The 23,085-nt window shown below is 43.2% G+C and overlaps 2 protein-coding genes across 4 annotated transcripts in view; both read left to right on the top strand.

Annotated features, from left to right (window-relative positions):
- The window catches only part of CEMIP (cell migration inducing hyaluronidase 1), a 116,694-nt gene that overhangs the window by 25,360 nt on the left and 68,249 nt on the right, over window positions 1-23,085 (top strand). The window lies entirely within an intron of this gene.
- The window catches only part of LOC104640986 (cell surface hyaluronidase CEMIP2), a 56,480-nt gene that overhangs the window by 28,623 nt on the left and 4,772 nt on the right, over window positions 1-23,085 (top strand). For both annotated transcript variants that reach the window (XM_075764386.1, XM_075764385.1), the window contains exons 19-22: window positions 6,984-7,192; window positions 18,424-18,606; window positions 20,510-20,723; window positions 21,496-21,597. In XM_075764386.1, the coding sequence (XP_075620501.1) occupies window positions 6,984-7,192; window positions 18,424-18,606; window positions 20,510-20,723; window positions 21,496-21,597 (708 nt within the window). The remainder of the gene's footprint in view (window positions 1-6,983; window positions 7,193-18,423; window positions 18,607-20,509; window positions 20,724-21,495; window positions 21,598-23,085) is intronic.

Raw genomic sequence — 23,085 nt, 5'->3', positions numbered from 1 at the left:
GGGAGGATGCTGCAAACTCTTGTCTCATTGAGAGTCAGTAGACATTGCCCAGACAGCAGCAGGTGTGGCACAGGGTGAAACTCTGCCTGAAGTCACTGAAGACTGGGCAGCATTAAAACTGCCTCGAGAGGAGCAGGCTGTCAGGTTTCCCTTTTTAACATGCAGTTTTGTGAGCGTGGGGGTTTGCAGAGCTTGATTCCCTACATTGCTCCTCAGATGGATTTCAAACCTAGAGTCATAGATTTTCCACACTGGGATATTTCTGAAGGTGCTTTCTGTGTGGCTTCTCTGATGTGTAGTAATGTGTGGGTAGTCAGACACAACACTCTGCTCCCCTTTCTCCAAGGAACTTTATGTATGAAACTCTTAGGAATGCAGTTATCTTTGAGACCTCTATGCCTACATAATATGTGCACCGCCAAATCCAGATTATGCAGGTGTCCTTAAGCTAAAAAAATAAAAATAAAATGCATTTGCTTTAATTGCACAGCAGAGAGCAGGAGCTGCTATTTAAGTGCCTTGACACTGGACTTATGCCCCCTGGTTTGCTATTGACTAGGCAGAAACAGGATTGGGCTCCTACGAAACACTCCCATTGAATCAGGGTTTTGTGCTTGGCACTTATGTTTTGCTCTGTGTCTCTAGAGAAATGATATTCTCTGCTCTGGCAACCTAACAGTTAAATTCAGAACTGTAAACAAGTAGGCATTTATATTTTTATTTCTATTAATACCCTCCCGGTTATGGCACTCTATGTGGTGAGGCAGTTTTTCCACCATAGAAAATTTCCTTGGCTGGGTTTAGGCAAGCATAAACATTTGCTTCCCTGGGATCTGTTACTTACTAGCATTTTTCAACTAATCAGCATCCAGCAGGATGAGTAAAGCTCATTTAAAATGCTTCACTTTATGGGTTTTGGGTAGGGAACTATATATGTGTGCAGGGTAGAAGAAATCGGTCCCGTGCAGCAGGGTTTGATCTAATTTGGAGGGTATATATGTTGGAACATTTCAGCTTAACCCTGGTTCTCAGCACCTTGACAGACTGATGATTTGTTTGTGTGCTAAATTCTGATTTTCATATTTTAGATCAGAAGTCTAAAAGAATGAATCTAATTATGGAGAAAGATGGTTTGCTTTGATCTTAGCAACTCTGTTACAAAATCTGTTTTTCTTTTCCTCTTCATGTGGCTCTGGTACACAAGAACTTTTATTCTTCCCTAGTGCGAGCAGGTGAAAATGTCCTTTCAGTTCAAGGAAATAGTGACTCTTACGTTACTGCTGAACTGGGCCCAAGATAGTCAGCCCAGGGATGGGCTACTTGGCTTGGAAGAATGAGATCCAAGTCCTTCAGCTAACATTGCACGCAAATCCTTTCTGAACAAAGTGCCTAGAGTTCAGTTAATTCCTTTCTGCTTGGTTTCTTTCATTCACTTTTCATGCTGATCTTCTCCTGGATGTAATTTGTCCAGGAAAGGAAATGCCTGGGGACAACCTATTCCTCTGGCAGCGTTTTTAGCTCAACAAAATCCTGGGGAGAGACTTTCCTGCGGGCGTTTTAATCTGGTAGCTCAGGTTGACATTCCCACCTTCGTACGGTTGGCTCATGGTCCTTCCTCCTCACTGTCTCCAAGAAGCATCATGGCACCTTCCCCATATGATGTCCAAGACCTTCCTTCAGCAGGGAGCACTAAGAAATTCCTCATGCTTTGGCTCCAATGTTGCAGTTCACTACCGAAAAAGGGTTCTGAGACCAGCTTAAAATCGTGAAATTAACACAAGCAAGAACTATCAGGTCTTTTTGTCCTCCGTTTTTCATTCTGGAGCTTATAGGGTTGGTGTTGTCCAAACAAGACCAACTCCTTTGCTTCTTAATGACAGCAGAAACTCTCATGTAATGTAAATAAAGTGAGGCTTTGAGGAAGAACACCAAGTAGAGGGATACTCGCAGGAAATCTCGAATTGGCAGCACCACATCTTCTGGCAATCTCTGTGAGTCACTCAGACTCCGTCAGCAGCGCGCTGAGGTCCTCTGTGTCCCAACAACCTGACTTTCAGCTGTTGCAAAGGCCAGTAATAAAAGAAAAATGTAGGGAGAGACTCATTCCATAGTTCTCTCCGTGTAGGTGGGTGAGATTTCCAAAGGCGCTGGAGACTCCTCAACACCTGCAGTACTTGTTAAAATATAAATGAGATTCCTAAATAATTTCCAATTTTTATATAAATCGTAAGAGAAGTGCCTTAGCTCCCATTGGGCAGTTGAAGCTGTGCACCTACTGCTTCTTTGCAGACTTCACAGCAACTCATCAGGAGAGGCTGTGAAACTTCTCTTTTGTGGTATTAGTCTTTATTAAAATAAGCAGAGTGTTTGGCAGTACATGCTATTTTCTTTTATAAGCTTAAAAAGGTGTTAGACAGTCATAAGAGACTGCTACATTGCTAAATTAGTGTCAGTTTTGAATTACTGAAAAATTGATGCCTTGCTATTATTAAATACTGTAGGCGATGCTGTTGATTTTTCACCAGTTCACTTAGTCACTACCTTACTGCAGGCTGCTGAAACAGAAACTCCTCCCCTTTGTTAACTCCGTTCTTGCAGTGAATGTTTGCAATTGCACTGATCCCGCATCTCCAAGTACCTTCAGCTGGTAGCTGCTTGTGTATTCAGTGCCTGCGTAGCTGGTTTTGGTACTGATACTTCTAAAGGTAAAGCAAGCAAGAGATGCAGTAGGTAGTGAACGGCACTTTTCTAAGCGTAGGCAAAACCGTACAATCCCAGGATATCTGCGATGCTTGAGGATTGCCAGCACCTCACAGACTGGGAGAAAGGAAAAGCCTGCAAGATATTTTTCAGCTGACAGTGTCCGTATTTGGACAAAGAGGTCCAATTTTGATTTCTGATGTGCACCAATGCAAAATCAAAGTAGTTTGGCTGATGTCAGTGAAGCTGCTGTCATTTTTAGGACCAAAATTGGTCATAGCATATCTTATAGAAAGAAAGATACATTTTTTTTTCTTTCTGAAAGAATTTTAAGGTCTTCACTTGGACACTTCATAGAGAAAATGTTTTGCCCTGGGAAATTAACCTTTTTTGAACAGTCAACCAACCAGAAGAGGAGAAGGTGTGTTTTGAACTTCTCATTTTGCCCCAGCTTGACAGCTGACAGCACAGCAGAACAAAAGCAATGTTAAAGAAACAAGCAAGCAAACCTTTTCTCAGAAACCAAGATTTTCTGTTCCAATACTTTGTATGTTGCTTATCTTCATACTCGCTATCCAGTTGAATAGTAGATCCCCCAAGAATTGTAAAAGAACTTATCTTCTCAGTTTCACAACCTACTTGGGAAAATTGCCATGTAAGCACAGGGAAATCTGACACATCTTTTTAGCATGAAGTGTTAAGCAGCTAAAATGACAACTATGTCCATTAAACCATCCAGGCAAGTAGAAGGCTCACATTTTATAATGTTTTAACTAGCTCTTCTCCTACTACTACATTAAGCTGTCACCACTTCTCATATTTTAAAGTATCTTTACAACCCACTTTCTTCTTTTAAATATTTCGGTAGATCTAACAAAAAATTATGGAGGTGTTGCTAAGGAAGATGGATTTTTCATTACAGAAAAAAAATTCTCTTGTTACTTTCCTTTTCACTCCTATTCGCAAGTGTTTTGCCCTGCCGAAGGAAGATACAAGGAAGAAAAGTGATAAAGTTTTCCAAGTTCAGTTCAAGTGAGTAAAGGTGTCACAGAGTAAAGGCTGAGGAAGAAAGAGGCCATGTTGTGACATCCCAAGAGCACGATGCTGGGATTGTGGCTGATGTTTCACCTACCTGGGGCCAGCAGAGCTCAAAGGATTATTTTTACTTCATTCATCCTGTTGGGAATTAAAAGCGGTCTTTTGGTGGATGACTGTTCTGGGATTTTTCTAAAGTAAAAAAGATTGATTGCAGTCCTGAAGGGGTAACAAAAAACAAGTTCTAGGACTGACACGAGTCAGCATCACAGAAGGGAGGTCAGGGATTTCATGGACAGGGATTGGATTCCCCTCTTGTCCCTTGTTCCCTCAAATGAGGGGGGAGGCCCAGAGAAAGGGATGAATGGGAAAATGTGGGGTGCTGCTTTCTGTGCAGCTTGGTGTGTTCAAGAAGGACCAAGCCACTAGGACTGTTGTTCCAGACCTGAGCTCACTTGCTGCAGGAAACATCTCAGCTAGTCCCTGCTCCCAGAGTCCTGTTGACTTAGTGATGCTCCACCTTGGCAAAAGAATCTCTTCATGTAGGGTCTAGATTGCTTGATCAGGGTATTTACCTACTGTAACCTCCTTTAGTGACAAACATTTTGCGAGATCCACCAGATATATACTACTGTATTTCTGTGGGACTGAAAATCACATCCTTGGTGGCTTGTAGTTCTGGAAGGCATTCATTTAGTGGCAACTGTTGGTCATTGCAGGAAATAAAGTCAGTTTACAAATATTTCTATCGACACAGAAGTGGCATTTTTCCTTGTTCTAGTAATTCCTATTTCATTCTCAAAACAGCTGTCACCATTATCCTTAATGTCAGACCTGTAACTTGGTCTCTAGGCACTTGGGGGGAAACGTTACCAACAAATCTCTGACATGCTTCCCTCATCATCTTATTGAAGGATACTGTAAACTCTTCCAGCACTTTCTTGAACTCATTAACAATTGTCATAGTGAGCAGCTTAGGCCATGCAGAGCAGTCTCTCTTTTTTTCTTTTTGCACAAATACCTTGAAGTATATAGGAATCTTTTGTTCTTGGCAGTCTGTAATTTAGGAACTTTTGGGGATCCTTGAATGTATTTCCTTCCTTTCTTGGTTTATTTTCTCATTGGTGCATTTAGTTTTGTAATAAGTGCACAGCAGCTACCACCTTAATATTCTCTGCTTGCTGGAGACACATTAAAAGGAAATAATGTCAAAGTTTGCTGTGATAGGACAGAAACTCTTCCCTCTTATCCAGAAAGACACAAGTGGGCTATTATTTTGCAGTATCAGAGTTCATTCCAACCGGTCTTTATCAGAAAATGCTGTTTTGATTGAGAACAATTAATACATTGATGGGATTTCAGGTCCAAAGGGACCTTACTGATCGCCTGCTCTGACCTCAGCATTTCCCAGTCCAGGTGGGGACAAATTAGATTGAAATGTGGTTTATTGCATTGCACGCTACTGAATTTTCAATCATGGTTTGAATGTGAAGGGAAAATAGGTTTTCCTCCTTGGTTTCATATATAAAAAAGGTCTTTTATCAGACTGTAAAAATAATTTATTCTTCCTTGATCCATCAAGAATGAGCAAATGGGCTGCTGCTCAGAGATTGTTTGGGGTGAATTACTTGATCAATAGTTCCAGCCATCAAGAAAAGCTTGTGTTTAATGCAATTCTGGGATCCACTTTAATCTCCAAGAGTCTGCAGATACCACTCAGGATAGGATCTCATCATTAAAGTGCAATAGTTTGAAAGGAGGAATGGACTGGATACCCAAGAAACATTTACAACCACTTTTGGATTAATTTTTCTGACACGAGACCCAAATTTTTAACTACTTGAGCATTCAGCACGAGGCTGCTGAATTCAGAGGTGAAGTGAGGGGTAGGCAGAGATGGCTTGACTTTTGGAGGTCTTGAGGAGCTCAAATTCCATGCCAGGAGCAGGCGCAAGCGTAGAGTCCTTCTGGGCATGAAACTGGAACTGGGAGCTGAACTGGCTCGAAACTCCAACTGAAATAAGCCCAGTGAGAGATAGTCTGTTTTTGCAGAGCTTTCAGTCTGTGTAGACAAGAGGAAGAGAAGCAGATACGGAGATGTGAGGGGCCAAGGTCTCATAGCCCTGCATTAGAAGGCGGATATCCTAAAAGATGGAGTCTTGCCCTCTCTGCTAGTCTTGGCTGTACTTGTATCCTTGCCTGTGGTATTAAAATCTCTTAAGAAATTGCTGCCTCCCTTTTGATCTACCTCAAAGACAGAAATTGAGTTTAAAAATAATTTTGCTGGATGGATGCTCGTGTAGGAGCTTAGACATTTCTGAGCTAACGTGGATTTTTATGTTGGATGTTTTAAGTTCCTGATGCAAAAAGTGCTATTCTACACTGTAGCAAAGTGAAGGAAGCAGGATTATAGGTGTCCTCACCTGTCCTTGGTGTATTAGAAACCCTTCAGGGAATATGACAAGGTGTCTGCCACAACCACGCATGTCGAGACAGATTTCTATGACTAGCTGCGCATCCTCCTTTTGCACTGGAATTTCGCACGGGGGGGAAGCAGGTGAACATCATGCGTTCAGCCTTAAACTAGTGTTTGCTACATGAACTGGCCTTCATTTGTGTGATGGCAGGACAGAAAAAGCACACAACTGGGAGAGTAGTTTTGTAATTGGTCTGTGGAGCCAAACTACAAGCCAAGGGCACCTCTTGGTCCCTGCACAGAAGAGCTCTCAGGTGAAGCCTGTGGAACATGGTATTTAGTCCGTAAGGTCATATAGCCAGGCCATCGAGTTTTAGCCCCCAAAATTTCAGTCTAGTCTGCTGCTCAAAAGCAAAGATGTGGATTCCATTAGATAACTGGACCTAATCCAAAGCCTGTTGAAATAACTGAAGAGTTTTCTATATTTTCAATGGAATAGCCTGTTTTTAAAGTGCAGCTATTTGAATTCATAAAAAAAGAGTTACTTTGTGATATTTCCTTGATTACCCTTCTCCCTTGAGATTTTGAATAGTAAACATTTTTATGGCGCTGTACAATTCATATGTCACTTCACGGTGTCCCCACAAATGGCTGCAGATGCTATTTCTGTTTTACCTTTTTATTTGAACTGGAAATATTTCAGTGACTTTCCAAATGTTCTGAGCTCTTCATTGGCAAAAACCATTTACAGGCAACGATGATCAAATGCACATGTTATGGCTGCGTCTGGCTGGTTTAATGGATATGTTTGTCATTTTCCTTTCACCCTCAGCTTTATATTCAGGCCAGACGCCCCGAGAATCTGACCTTATCCATTGCCAGAGCAGCATACCATTCCCATCCCTTGTGGCTGCAAGGCGTGAACAGAGGAGCACCATACCAGCAGTACCAGCCCGTCGTCATGCTCGAGCAGGCTTATATCATCCAGTGGGACGGCAGAGCACCTGAGGATATTATCCTGTACCCGATCAACTTCAATAGGTACTGTCCTATATTGCTAGAAAATGTTCTGTTTTCAGAAGGTTTGGAGCTTTAGCAATTTCCCAGGTTATTCACAAGTGACCTTTCAAATGTCTCAGCAATTTCTGAGAGCGCGGAGGCAAGGTGTTAATGGCTGGCACTTACTGATGCAAAGAGAGGCCTCTGCTTTCACTTTATTCCAGCTTTTTTGATGTGCAGAGACATTTCTCTTTCCAGAAAGTTTTGAAACAGAATTCAAGTAAGTCCTGGCCTGCTGTCCCTGAAATCCCTCCAGAAGAGCTCTGGCTCTTGTTCATTTGTTTGTACTAGTTGCTGCACACATAATTTATCTCCCATATATATAAAGTGCAGAAATACATCAAAATGTGCACAGAGCTTTGCATCTTCTGTAATCCAAACAGCATTGCAATCACTGTTTCATTTTTACATAAAGTTTTAAAATGTTAGGACTCAGTACAGCAAAACTGTAGGCTGTGCTGAACTTATTTTCCATGCTTTCTCCTAGCATTATTTAAAAGCGGGGTATATCCATTTTAGCTACTACTTTTTTCCCTTGCAATCTGTTTAATTTTGCATAATTTCATTTACGGTTTTTAGTACTGTTTTTTCTTACTTCATTTAAACTAGTTGTGCTTTGCACTGGTACAACTGTTAGGAGAGAGTCTTGCAATCAGTCAGCTTAGCAGTGACAGACATTGCCATGGTTTGCACAGATATGCTGCAAAAGATGAGCACCACAAAAAAAACCCCCAAAACAACTGGCCATCACCTTGGCTTCTCCAGTTCATGTGACTCCTCAGTTATTGATAAAGCTGCAATACAGTAGAAGGACAGAGTTATGCAAATGAAATCTTCCATGATTACATGCGACCCAGCCACACACAGGCTCAGATTCGCAAAGCAGGTTTTAGATAGTTGACATGAAAGAAGTTGGAGGACATAAATCAGTACATACCGCTGGTAAATCTGGCGGGTTCCCAAGTCCATCCAGGATTATCCACTAAACCCCACACCCATCCGCTGCTCCTCTAGCAGGGTGTCGCTGCTGTGGTTTTAGCTTGGAATACTTTTGGCAAAAGCTCGAACTCTATTTCATTCCTCTGGACTTTGGAACTAAAGAAATTTGGGGGAAATACTGTTCTTAGTTGCCATTATGAAGCCCCATGGCAATGCAGCCAAGAAGGGCAATATTGCCTCTTTATATATGCCCATTATAGCAAGTGATATACCTGGCCCTCTTGATTTAAAGATGAGGTAGCTGTAGGACCATTACAGAGCTGCTGGAGGATCAGTGTTTGGACACTCCAGTCACAGAGGAATTGCTAGAATTAAATCACTGTTTTCTGTATTAATATATCTTTGTACACTTTAAGGAAGAAGAAAAACCCATTAGTCACTCACATACAAGCTGAGGTTTGCAATTATTGTCTGTCTGAAAATGATTAGCTATTTCCTTGCAATTGCAGAGCAAAGTCTTCTGCCAGGTAAGTGGTGGTTACTCTGTCACTGTGAATTCTTGCCAAAGCTTTGGTCCATGGTTTTCAAGCATGGATTCAAATCTGATGGCAGCACTGTGTCTTTGGCAAAACTCAGCTTGAAGTTTCACTCAGTTCAAGCACCAACTTCACTACATTTTACTATCAAAACCCACAATGTGGTTGTGGTTCTCTTTGTCTTGTGTGAAACTGGTTAGTTGAATAGGGCAAAGGTTTGTAGCTTTTTCTGATCCGGAAAGGGTTGGCAAGGTGTGTGTTTTGAAGAACTATAAACAAGAAATATGCTTTAATGAAGGAAAACCACAATTTTGCTTCATTTCCTTTAGAACATCTTGCTAAGAAATAATTGGGAATGAAATGTGTGGCTGCTGTGTGTACACCTCAAGTATGCTGGATGCTAGTTAATGCGAGACTTAAGGCTGGTGCAGTGGCAATAGTGAAATGTCCAGACTGCATGCAAAAACACGGAGAAATGAGATTCCTGTGCAAGGGTAAAGGAATTGAGGTGAAAAAGAAGATTCAGGAGTTTGAAGAAAAACAAGTGCCTGCCTAAGCAGTTCCACGTATGAACTTTATTAGACATTGTATTCCAGTCATTTCTGGAATGGAAGAAATCTCAGATTGTGGACCCCAGAGTAATCAGAGTTAGAAAATCAGGGAAGACTTCTACCTGTCTCAAGTGGCTTTATGTTTTGTTTGTTCTTTTTAAATCTGAAGTACTGAATAATCTGCCAAAAATGAGCTCTTAACATAGTAACATCTGTGCAGAATATCTGATGCAAACCAGAAAATGTTTGATGAACTTTAATAGCAATACTCTAGGATTAATAATTTCAGACATAACCTGAGTGGACGATTAAAGTATTTTTAGTCTTGTCATTGTAAAATGATGGATAGATATATCTGGGATGCTGGCTTTGCAGCTAGACAGCCCTCATGCTTCTGGAGTGATTTGCTGTGCGCTGGCTAAAGGAAGGTCAGAGGGGAAATAAGGAATTTGACAGGGAGATGTGTACCAGGATTTGGATTTCTGTGGAGGTCAGGCATAGCACTGATGTTGGATACTTGCATGATTAACGCTTTCCCTGCCTCTGAAGCACTGTAGAAAGACCCAATAGCCGTCATGCCAGTTCAGACATCTATTAAAAGACTGGAACGTCCGGATTCCTGGGGTGGGCAGGAGCTGGTCGGGATGAATTCACATGACTCAGCTGAAACTGGCAGCGCTGTTTTCTGCGAGCTGTGGATCTTGTCCAGTGAGTTCAGAGGCACTGCTCCGGTGGATTTACTCAGTGGAGGAGGACACCAGTTAGAGCACAGTCATCGAGCAGATCTTTTTTTTTTTTTTTTCTTCTATCGTCAGCACCTGAAGGTTTGCTGCAGCACTTGTGTCTTCCTCACACTGATTCAAACCGTGTTTAGAGTAGTTCTTCAGTTTCTTCACTTCCATCCAAATATGTAGCTAAAACAAAGAAAATTACTGTGTCTCCACATGCTGCCGTCTGCGGCCACGTGATGCAAATGAGCTGTTTAACGCACGCCTTCCAATGACAGATCTATTTGTTTGCATCTGTCAGGGTAGCCATGTCACTAGCTGACTGATTGGCAAATATAAAGCCATGGTGGAGACCTGCAGGCTGTGTTTTCAGGCTGCTGGGGAACATAGCTGTCTCAGCAGAAATGCTTTTTAAGCTATAGATAGGGTTGTCTGTCTAATGGCTGGGAGTTTCCCCTGTGAGGATGAGAAGGCAGCTGGGTATTGATGCTTCTGGAAAGAGGTAATGCAAGGCAAGTAACTTCTGACTGTTTTGGCAAGTGAACAGAAGGAGAGCTCCGGCTGGAATTTTAATGACCAGGAATGAAGTGTGCTGCAGAACCAGTCCAATCTGCTGAGGATTGCTCTCATCGGGCATAAAGCGTGTGCGAAACCTTCATGAATGGAGACCTCAGACCCCTTCTCCCTGGGCTTCATCTCTTTGTTGGAGTGCTTTCCACCCCCTCAAAGCTGTTCGTATGTTTTCTTGGGGTTTTTTTAATGCTTCATAGAAGTATGAGAATTATCTGTAAGACTGAGTTAAGTGCTTTCCTCAAAATTACTACCTTGAAGCACAAAGGCCTGCAGAGAGCATCAAGCTTGTTCCTAGAGGGGGGAGAGGCTGGTAAGCCAGGAGGAGAGGATGGAAAACATTATTTGGTTGTAAGTAAGTGCCTCCTTTCAAGTGCTGGAAAACAGTACAAAGATTGGCACTTCATACACTAAGCAAAGTCAGAGATTAAGTCCTTCAATTTAACGACCTAGGCTTTGTGCCTGTGCAAATTTTCTAATCGCAGAAGAAGCTAAGGCGAATACTATTATCAAAGGCACAGTGCTGTTCAGTAAATCAGCCAGGCTTCTTTGTGCTATCAGCACATCTAAAGATAAGAATTAAATCTCCTCAAAGCACATATCTGAAGTATAGTGTAATAAGTTGTGTTGTTGAAGCAGCTTGAAAAGCAGTGGCAATTAGATTAAACATTCCATGTTTTTAATGAGCACAAGCAAACATCTCTATACTTGGTCTGTTAAGGCTCAGGGGGACGTGTTTTCCCTTATTAGGGCTCTCTGCTGTGGTTTGACAGAGAGAATTTGGAGAAATGTGAGCAGTTAATAGTATAAAGGCGGTATTTTTTTGTAGGTAGATTGCCACAGTCCTGCAAGCAGGGACTTCCCTTTGTACTGCACCTCTCCTGAGATGCTGGCTCCAAGGACAGTGCAGGGCAGCCTTCTCCGGGCTCTCTTCTTTGGCACCCTCTTAGCTTCTCCTGGAGGGGTACAGTGTGGATCATAATATTGATGTTCTTTAGTGCCTTGTTGCAGGAGTTGGATCCCTATGAGAGCCTTTAAAAAAATGGCAGGGGAGGGCCAAATTTCTTGTCAACAGCAAGCAAAAGCGCAGCTGTCCATGTGTGTGCCTGGGCATGTGTTCAGCCTTGCCCTGCTGTGGTGTTTGTGCAGGGATGGGCACGGGTGCACTGCTCAACTCCTCTGTTTGCTAGGCTGGAGTTCTGCGCTAGGGCTTGTTATCATATTCACCAGTGAAAAATCTCAATTATCTGAAAATTCAAGAGCTTGGAATGAATTTGTGTCTAAACTCTTCATTAAAAATAGTGGAGCCTTTGGACGCTGGATGATAAGAAGCCTGCAGGATGCTGCAACCCATCCAAAGGTGGAGATTTCAGTGCAAGCAAACTTATGCAGCCCATGCCTGCACTAAGACTCTCGGGGACTTGTTATATTTGTATTTGTCAGGGTTGTGTAGGTAGGTGTTTTTCCTATGGCTTCTCATTTGATGCCGGTCTGATTCATACTTTCAGCTACTTGTCATTTTTGCGATTAAATTCCTTAGTGGTGATAAGGTCTGGAGGAAAACAAAGATAATGAGACAAGGCTAGAATGTGCTTAGTGCAGACTTGCCCAGTTTATGGATATTTCCTACATTGTTTCTTTTTCACGTTAGTTCTAAATGAGCTTTTCCTCTTGCTTCCCAGATTGATAAATACACAGGAAGGTAAAATTAGTATTTCCAAGTGGAGCTGACAGTTTAAGGCTGTGACTGCTCTCTTGTTCTTGTATGTACATGAGTTCTGACCTCGATCCCCCAGATCTGGATGTAATACAAGTCACACCCGCACTATTTCCAATAATAATAAGTGCTACTTGGGTTTCATAGCCTGCCTCTCCTGATAACATCTGTAATTCAGAGTTAATCATCCACAGAACACAGAAGTCAGCAGATATATTTGAATTCTCTTCTGTCTATTTAAATCCCTTAAATTACTCACAGGTCAACCCGTGCATGAAAGCCACAAGATATTTTTTTTAAAAATTGGAAAGAAGCTAAAACATTTGCCAGAACATCAGGTTGCAGATTGCACAGGTTTAGGACAGCTGGGCCAAAGTGGGTGCTGACATCGCCATGTTTGACTGATCCTACAGCCCCATCTTTGCCTTCCTGCCTGCAGCTTTTATTCTTCTCTGTCCTCCGTGGCTTGCACTTGCAGCTTGTCTGGTGGCAGCAGCCGGGATTAACAAGGTGACTCTGAGGAGAGACGTCCTTCCCGAGCTGATCATTTTACAGCAGGAATTAGAGCAATCTGAGCATTGGACGGTCCCCAGGTGGCCGTGGCAAACCAGGCTGCTTGTCGCTTTGAAGCCTGGCACATGAAACCTGAAGGTTTTTCCTTGCTTTCACCCTTCTCTTGGCCCGTGGAGCAGGGCTTGGGGCTCCTCAGGGCCACCAGCCTCTCCTGACCTGATGTGCCTCTGAAGCACAGCAGCAGGAAAATATGAAATACACAATAGTCAGCGACAGAATACTTGAGAATGCATTAAAAAAGATGCAAACTGAATTGGGATGTGATTCCTCCCTGAAAGCATGTAGGGTGGGAAAAAAGATGATAAGATGATGTACTTTATTTAAATGCAGGAAGTTCCTATTTTTGTTTGAATACAATTGTCTGTGAGCCAAACGCTGGCTGAGTCAGACCCTGTTTTCATGACTATCAGCAGAAGTGTACCTCAGGGCAGGATCCCGTCTATAATTTGTTGAGCTTCACAAAAACAAAAATCATTCTTTTTGCCTAAGGAGGCACATGGGTAAAACCAAAAAAATTAATTTATATTAAGAGATGGCCTATGCTTTTGAATTTTTAATGGCATTTCCTAAATGGCAACATTTAGGAAAGGCATTTAAATCCCAATACACACAACTCCAGTTAGCTAAACACATACCTAACGTGTTACTATCCCTGCAGCAAGCGGTCTTCCAGAAGAGTCTATCCTTAATAACAAGGTCTTGAAAAAGATTGCTGGATGTTTGCCCGGTGGCTGTGTTTGTCATTGCAGGGGGGGTCTGGATGTGTTTAATGGACTTGAGTTGAAGGCAGAAAATAATTAAAAAGAAATCTAGAAGAAGAGACAGAGTGAGTGACAGCTGCAGGGAGCTGGTGGGAAATGTGGGTTCAAGGAAAAGAGCTTGAACTGGGAGAAAATGATGAGGATGTGGCCAGGTTCCTTGCAGCCCTTTCTCCACTCTTCTCAGCACCCGTGAGGTGTGCGGGTATTTCTCACTCCATTTTCCCCACCAGTGATGCTGGTTGGAGAGGAGGTGGCTTGTCCTGAAAGCAGGTTTTGTGCCAGACGAGATTCAATCTGGTGCTGGGCAGGTTGTTGGGAGGTTAGGAGACATTTTTGGAGAGAAAAAACAGCTGTATCCTGACTGAGAGCAAGGAGCATTGACCTCCTGTGGTTTGTTCTTGGAATGGCTGAATGGTAGCTTTGCTTTTTTTGTCTTTTGAAGTTCAAAATTCAGCTTGTGAGAGACAAACTTACCAAAGCAGCACGTGGGGATTTTTCTGCTTAGTTCCCATATTACGGACAGGAAAGTTTCAAATTCCCAGTTGTCTCACTCCCTTTGAAAGTTCAGCTAACGTAGATGTTGACCAAAATGTCAGAGGGGTTGTTTTTAAATAGGACTAATAACAGTTGGGGGAGACTGACTCACTGGATTAAAGTCTCTTGTTTTTTCAAGCCTAAGGAAAAAATAAGTAATTTTTAGTTGTACTCTATGGCATTCCGTCATTAGCTTACCCCAGATTTTCACCAGTGAGATCAGGATTTGGACTGTGCACTTCCATGGTCATCAGCTACGTGACACACCATGTCAATAAACGTGGTGGAGCTGTTTTCTAGAATAATATTCATCAGCTTAGAGGTTCCCTTAGCTAAAATACAGCCAGGATTGGCATCCAGCATAACCAGCAATCTCAGCACTAGATCATACCCATTTACCCAGGACTGATACTCCATCCGATGTAGTCAAGGGGCACGTTCACAATATTGAACAAGTGTTACTTGTCCTCTCCCAGGCGGTGAGAATCCCAGACATGCACTCTTTCTACGTTTACTCCAGCCAAATCTCACCTCCAAGTTACATGACTCACTTTACATCCCACCACTTGCAAAAGTCTCCCCTCCTTTGCCTGCTTGATCACGTTTCTTGGAGTGGCTACGCCTTTGGGAGTTTGGGGTTGAACTGGGGTTGTTCTGAGGGTTGTAAATGAGGTATGTATGTGTGTACGTGCAGATCTATATCTACCACTAGCCCAAGAACAGGAAACCTCTTGCCTGCTTTTTTTGCCTTTCTCTCATCCTTTTTTTTGCTTATCCCAGGAAACCTGCTCATTGCCAAAACATAAGAAAAGTTTTTTAACACTTTGCCTGATGTTTTTCCTTCACCTGAAAGAGCCAGAACTGCAAATGCCAATATCCTGGTGAAAAAAAAGAAAGACTTCTTGGGTTTGGTTCACCCAGCCATTTCCAAAAGGAAATAAACAGGCTAAATACATTCATAAAAATGCATGAAATGCGCTGTGGGGACTGTTGAATGACAGTAACAGAGGGGCAGAAGTGTCAGGTTTTATACATGCTGGTGTCGGCAGACTCTCAAAAATTTTCCAAGTGATGTTTGAAACTGTTAGGACCTACTAAACACTGACTTTTTCCTAGCGCCTATTTAGCTTTTCTCCTTCAAATGCCTTTTTCTTTTTCTTGGTAAATACCCATAGGAAAATGTTGGCCTGATGAATGAAAAAAAAGGAAGAAGAATGTTCCTTACTTCTGAAATGAACTGAACTTTATCACCAGAAAAGATTGTGAACATGGTTACTTAGTTTTGGGGTGAAAATATCTTAAAAAGCTCAAGTTAGTTTCCTAAACGCGTTAATATGGCTTTCGCTCAAACTGACAGTGAATTCCAAAGTCAGACTTTCATCTGAGAATATTTTTATTTGTTTCTCTTGAAAAATACTCCTAAGAATGAAAGTTAAAAAAAGAAGCCCTGTGTATTGCTACGTTGAACAGCACTTTGCGTATTGATAGTCTGATTTCTAGCCCTTGTGTTTTAAATGTGGCTTTTTTTCCCCCTTTGCTTGTCTTTAAGCATAAGAGCATCTAAAGCTACAGATGTTCCCACACCATTCAGGCAGGGGTCTGAAATTACTCTGAATTCCTAATTTGGGATCTACTATCAATTCAGTGTTTTCCCTTCTCGCTAGTGCCGCGTGTGTCCCTAAGCCTCTGGGGCATCTGCAAGGATCCCAGCTGATGTGCCGGTACTGAGAGCGGCAGAACAAGGACTTACTTTTCTTATTCTGTCTGCAAACATTCACTCCAGAGTAGCAGCTGGTAATTAAGACAGAATGGTGAGGTTTCAGCAGAGAAATAAAGCAGGAGCCATCCTGAAAAAGAGGAAGGCTTCCTGTGCTGGAGACCCAGCCAGGAGGTCCTTGGTGGCCAGCGCAGTGGCTGAGGAAGGCACACGCACATCTGTTTTACTTTGAACGCAATGTCCAAGACGTCCCATGCCCGATGACTGCTTGTTGCCTGAGGTTGCCTCTCTCCCTCAGTTTTGGCAATGCTCTGAGAACAGGCATCTGTCCCCCTCCGTGGGCAACTGTGGACCGTTCCGCAGCAGCGCTGCTGTTGCTTGCTTTGCTTTTCCTGGAGATGGTGGAGCCCAGTTCAGCCACACAGCCAGGTATTTGGGAGGGTTTGCGGTGGATTTTGTACGAGCTGAAGAACTAAACAGGAAGCTGTTAAAATACCGCTAAATTAAAGAGAAAATAACCACCTTATTCTTTCCTGTATTTACATAAAGGATAACTTCTAGTACCTTCCCTTCTCACATCTCCTCCCAAGCCCTTTGTTGTGGGAATGTACTTATTTCCATCTCTTCCTCCACAAACTCCAAAGTAGGTACTTTTCATTTGATCTTTTCAATCTTGATAGCATTTATTTCAGCATTTCACTTAGCCTGCTGACGTGCACACTAGGCTCTAGCACTCATATTCCCAAATGCCCCAGCGACTCAAGATGGTCGCAGCTGTGGGGTTTTTCACGCCTTTTTTTTTTTTTTCTTTTCCTTTCATTCTCCAATTGCCTTTTCTAGTGCCTTTCTCATTCCCTGGGGAGGTGGCAGTCAGTGTAGCACAGCACCAAAGCTGGTTCCCAGCATCCAAGGGAGATGACAAGCTCTTTTTGTGATGGTGTCTTCAGGGGATGAAATGTGCTAATGCAATGTAAATCACCCTTATGAAACTGCCAAATGTCTTGGGACTCCGTCCTAAAAATATTCCACAAACATGGCTCTGGTGCATTTCTTTCATTTCCTCTAGTCAGAGCCCAAATCATCTGAAAATATATCCGTTTTCTAGCTGTCCTGTGTTACGACACAGCTGGAGTTGGTTAAAATCTAGAGGGCAGTATCTGGCTTAAGCTGATGGGTCTTTGTGTGGCTTTGATTTATTATTCTAGAACAGCCTGTCCCCTCTTCCATCCTGTAGATAGTTTTGTTTTGTTTTAATGAGAAAACCAGAAAGACTGAAATAGCTTTGCTTTTGTGCTCTCCATGTGTAATGCAAAGTAGAGGTCTAGGCATGCAGATTCCCAGATTTCTCCAAATCAAAGCGGTTTCCCCCCATTTATTGCTCTGCAGGCAGGGATGGGTGGCAGGTCATTTCAGGGCAGCCTTTGGAGAAACTTTATCTTTCTGAGCTTTGTAGGACCCAGAAAGACAGCCGATGAAGGTGATGTTTCTCTGAGACAAACTTATATTCTCACATTCTAACCAGGAAGCCAGGCAGTTAAAAGAATACATTTAAAGCCTGGATGGTTTTGGTAATATAAGGAAAGCTAACCACAGCACTGTTTCAGGCACCTTCATGTGGCACACTGAGCCACTTCAGAGTCTGGAGAGAAAAAAACATAAAATTAAGCTAATTATCTTGGTATTCAGTTTTTCTTTTCAAGTGTAAACTTCTTGTGGCTTTGTGCTTTGCACAGCACAAGTGCCTCCCGCAGACAGGAAAGGGTGGTGGGTTTTGTGGAAGGTCCTTCCCATCAGCATCCGAAGCACACCGTAACTGCATCTTTTGGCTCTGAGCCGAGTGACAAACGTTTCAAATTTGGAGCCAGTTTTTCTCTCTCTGAGGGTGGCGATGCGAATCACAGGATAAAGGAAAGCTATGGGGGCAACTTTTTGTAAATGCGTACGCTGAAATTGTGATACACAAGAGTTAAAAGATGATTTAACTTTACCCTTAGTTATTCTAAACTGACGTTGAAGAAAGAGCAGGGGAGAGGGAGATTTTAATGGAAACCATAATAATAAACTTTGCTGTAAAGTGGAGGAAGCAGGTCTCTTTAGACTGTGGCTCTGGTTCAAGTCAGAGATTACTTTCTAATTCCTGAATCTGTGCCCCTGGTGAAACGTCTGCTGGATGCCGGTTCCCTCTCCTGCAGCAGCTCCGGATGAACTAAAACAAGCCCCGGCTGCCTCAGGAGACGCAAGTGGGTATGTGACTGGTTGTACTGCAGCCTTATGGGGCAAGGAAGAGAAAAATCTCTGGTTTTAAGCCATCCTGGCACCTGACTCAAAGTCCTCTGAGGTCAGCCAGGGTCCCTGGATCAGATCTTCGTAATAAGCAGCCGTTGTTTCCAGACAAAGCAAAAAAAATCTGATTTTCTTTGGCTTTGAGGATTTGTTGCGGGTTTTTTTTAAAGGGGGAAGAGAACCTCAAAGGACATTTCTTTGTTTTCCCCTGAAGACTGTACTCTTGGCTGCAGACCATCTCTCTTATACCGAAGCCCTTAAGTGCATTTTCTGTCTTCCCCCTGCCTCCCCTTTTTGCCGACAGAGGAGACTGGCTGCGTGTTGCCCTTTGCTATCCCAGGGAAGCCGTTTTCCAGGTGGTGGCAGATATCTACCAACGACGGACAGGGACGGTGCACAGCGTAAAGCACTACGTCGCCGCGCCTTCCCAGGCCAGCGCTTTCAACGGGACCGGCGAGCGGCTCTTCTACTTCGACAGAGCATCGGGGTGAGCCCTGCACTGCCTCTGAGGGTCCCTCAACGGAGGGGCAGCGGAGCCTTGGGGTCCTTCTCTTACCAGCCCCAACACATCCTTTAGCATTCTCAAAGTTAAAATTGTGGCCTATCTTGCATGGTCCTTTCACTGATTTCAGGTGAAAATGGATTTACAGGCTGGAGTACCTGGGGTAGGTCCATTTCTGTATCACCGAGCAGCGATTCACATTGCATTGTGCTGCGTTAAGAAAATTGCTGATTTCTTGCCTGGATTTAGCTCCTTTGAGGCATCCCTACTGCTCAGATTGCTGCAGGTGTGGCTGTGGTGTAAATATTTGTTAAAATCCATCGCACTCCAAAGGGCCAGGAAAAGGAGCCCTCTCGTGACTGCTGCAGCTCCAGCACTGTGAGGTAGTTTGGGAAGTTTCAACTACTTCATATTCCCATAAAGAAAGATTTCTAAAATCATCACACTCTACAAAGTAGATTTTGTGAAAAAAGGAAAGCACCACAGTACATCTCATATTTTGAAGGTGTGAAAAGAGTCCTAGACATCTTGCACTATCTTTATAAGACTCTAGGACACCTTTGGTTAAAAAAACATATTACGAAACTGTGTTTCTCAGTCAGCTAAAATATTTAGGGAGGAAAAAAGTGTTTTGTGGTTTAACCATGGGTCCCATGATGCTTCACCTGACTAAGTAGCTACTTCAGGAATCAATCCACAAGTGCCAGATTTGAAAATGAGATGGGATATATTTATTCATTCAACCATAACACATGAGCAATCGAATCCCAGAATGCTTTCCCTGCTAACCGGGCTCCTTGCTGATGGCCAGGTCTCTCTCGTGATAGGGATTGTAAAATAACAATTTGCTAATTAATCCTCCTTTTCTTTTTTTATTGAAGGAAAAAAAAAAAAAAAGTTGCCCAAATTCTGTATACAGGGTGTTTACTACTGAATAGTGGGGGAAATGGTTACATGTGTGGCTCTGTGGGGGAGAGCTGCCAGCAGCCCTCTGGACCTGGTACATGCAGACCGATGGGTCTAACCTAACTTGATTCTGGCAGTATCAGCCTTTTGGTTCTCTGTTTAATTCAGAAGTGATTTTTTTTAGCCTTTCAGAGTACAGAAGTTACAGGATTGACTTTCTTCTTTTCCTGTTGTTGTTTTTTAGACTTTATTTCATAATGAGTGGGATGTTTCCCCTTCTTTTTTTAACCCCACATGCTGCATCCTTGGAGAGGAACCAAGCTTACTCATTCTTTCTTTTAGACAAATAGAAACAAATATTTAGTTTTAAAACAAATAGAAAGAAAAATCCCTTTAAAACTCATGTATCTTTTTGATCCTGGAGCTGAACTGAGCTGTTTATATAATTTCCTCAGCCTGAATTGCAGAATGGACACTATTGAAAACATACTTAGAACAGCTAGAAGAAAAAAAAAAAAAAAAGAATTCCAAAGTCCCCAAGACCTGACTGCCTTAGAGCTTTTGTCATGCATGCCTAGGGCTAAGCTCTGCCTGCGGGCCAGGACCATGCAATGCAGAGACTGGAAAGGGAGATGCTGATATTTCCAGGCAAGCCTGTCTCCTTCTGCACAACAGCCTGAGCACCACTGCTGCTCTTTCTCTGGTGGGATGCCACCACGCCTTGGGCTGCAAGTACCGGGCATACAGGCTGCAAGTACTGCAGGTTTCATCATGCCAGGATGAGAGGGGAGATCGACCCGCATCCTTGCAGGACCTATTGTGCAATGGCTGTGCCGAATTGCACTGGTCTAAGACAGAGTTGGTTTGTGATGTTGGGAAATGGGAGGGATAATGCCATTTGGCAAGTGCAGACCCTGCCTCTGCTCAGCTTTTCCTCTAAGCACACGGTGGCTCTGATCCCTCTCTTTGCTCTCACTTATAGGTACCTATTTGTTCACCTGCAAGCCCACGAAGCTCGGAAAGGACACAGTTACTGCTCTCAGCAAGGCTGCGAACGTATTAAAATCACAGCGCAAATGTACCCGGGGGACTCCTGGAGCTGTGACCCAAACCCCTTCCCGCAGAGGCCAGCAGCTGCCCAGCGCCCTGTGTCCCAGCACCCGGCTGGGCCGTGCAGGGCGTGTGGGGCCCCCCAGGTACCCGCCGCATGAAACAGCTTCTGGGGTTATGCACCGTGTATATATATATACATCCACATGAGGTCAATTTGTTTTCACAGCGCACAAGGAAAAGCCGTAGGGAATTCCTACTCGTGAATCTGCCCAGCATCATGTAACCTGTGCAGAGGCCAGGGGTGTGCTCTGAATTTCTGCAGCTTGTTGTATTCTGCTTCAAAGATAGCCTCAGAGAAATTGCCCAGCTGGAAGCATGTGAAGGCACATTCATGTCACTTTTTCCCCCCATTTCTTTCTTTTAAACAAGGAAAAAAAGAGTCTTGGGAGGGCTCAGATTGGATTAGCTTTGAATTCCAAAGCATGACATTGCTGCTGAATTTCAAACTGGGAAGTAATTCTGGTTAATAGGAATAACTGGAAAATTAGACCCAGGTTCTCCTCTCATTTACTGTAAATTCACACCACTCTAAATCCTGTACAATTGTTTCAGGCTCATACAAATCTGCACTGGAGTTTATAGCCTGGCAAAATTTATGAAATTCATATTCAACTTGTAAACTTACGTAGTGGCAGAGTGACCCTCAGAGGTCCCTTCCAACCAGCATTGCCATGACTCTTTGATAAATGGTGTCTTAATGATGAGCACTTACTTGTGAACCAGGATCACAGTTTGAAAAAAGAATTCTTCAAGTTTTGCAATCGTATGTACGAGCATCGGTACCTGGTGTCATTTTGTTGATGAAAACCTCTGGGCAAGCCAGTTTTTAAGTTTCCGTCTCTGGTGTAATTGCAGCTTGCTATCACTAGCACACCCTCAGTCAAGTACATCAAGGTCCAGATCCAGTCTCTCAGCAGGGCGGACATACAAAACCACTTGACATCCGCGTTCATTAAGGTATGTTCTGTTTTATCACATTTGAAATGGTGATTAAAAGGGGGAAACTTTATCTCCAAGGAAAGTTACTGCAAAATCTTGCTGAGCCTTGGCAGAAGGAAATGGGAAGTTCCCCTGGAAGAGGCAAGTGCATTGTTCTCCCTTACAATTAACTCCATTAATGTCACTGGTAGTTCGTATTCTATTCAGATGAGGATTTGAGCCTTTAGGGGAAAAAAAAAAAAAGGCCTTTTATCACCTCAGAAGAAGAATCAACACCACCACTCTAATGTAGAGGAAGAGGAGAGGGAAAGCACACACCAGAAGTCATTGTTTACAAAGGATGTGGGGAAAAAAAACAAGTTTGTTTTTCTGATTTTCTCTGCTGGCATTGCACTGAAAGATAAAAATAACTACATTTCACTACTGAAGGGGTTTGGAGCTGTCAGGTTGTCCCTGCACATGCCTTATATGTCTGTCTAGAGGATGAAGAGTGACTGAAATCATGCTTGCAAGGACACTGTCCAGGCTTACATGCCTGTGTGCTATTGAATTATAATTAATGCTAACAAACACCAAGCAAAGCTGGTACAGCATCCTTACGGAGATTTCTTGCCACGTGCACTGACTGCATCATCAAAAATTTATTCAAAACCATTAACAAGTAGGTGTTACCGGAGGCAGCATCCTCACCTGCGGTGAAGTGCAGAGACCTACGTGTGTGTAGCACTCGTGGGACAAGCGTAGTATCCTCAAAGCTTCTTTGTCTTTTCTAAAGCTTTAATGCAAAGTATTGTTTTTCAAAGGAAGTTTTCTTTCTGACACATGTACTGAAGTAAAGGCTGGGCTAGGCAAATGATAAAGATTAATGTCTAGAGGAGGATTCTTACCCTAAATCTTAAAAGTAGCGGGAAATTTGGAAATAAAGGAGTGAAGCAGAGGAGCTCCCACTACCAAAGCACATGTTTTGTTCTCGTTTTGCTGAATTAAATGCAAAAGTCAGAAACGTCTTAAATTTGTAATCCAAGCTCCCCAAGGACTGAGTGAACCGGGTGTGGCGGTGCCGTGCTCCAGCTCCCGTGGGGCCAGGTGAGCCCTTTCGCGGCTCCTCGGCGGGTCTGCAGCATGCGGGCAGGGGCAAGACACACGGCAGGGCTCTTTTTTGCCAGCGGCTCACATTTTGGTGGGTTTGCGGTAGTGGTTGCTCTCTGCTCTGTGTGCATCCAGACTTTGACACAGTTCCCAGGCTAAGAAGCGTGAGACAGCCAGCACCGAGCAAAAGGTTTACTCTGTCTTTGCTCCTCCTCACTGCCCCTCTGCCCACTCATGGCCCGGACATTCATGTTTCCCTTACCCTTGACACCCTATTGCATTCAGCGTCCTCCGACATCTTGCAGAAGGCGCTTTTTAACACTTGGCTCCCTCACTCAGTCTGGCTCTATATTCCCTGGAGGCATTCACATGTCTCAGACTGATGGGATGTCTCTGAGCTCCCTGGTGCCTGTGGGC

This window comes from Balearica regulorum, chromosome 12 (assembly GCF_011004875.1).
Source record: "Balearica regulorum gibbericeps isolate bBalReg1 chromosome 12, bBalReg1.pri, whole genome shotgun sequence".
Lineage (NCBI taxonomy): Eukaryota > Metazoa > Chordata > Aves > Gruiformes > Gruidae > Balearica > Balearica regulorum.
The sequence above is the reverse complement of the archived record's forward strand: the minus strand, read 5'-3'. Positions and strand labels throughout refer to the sequence as shown.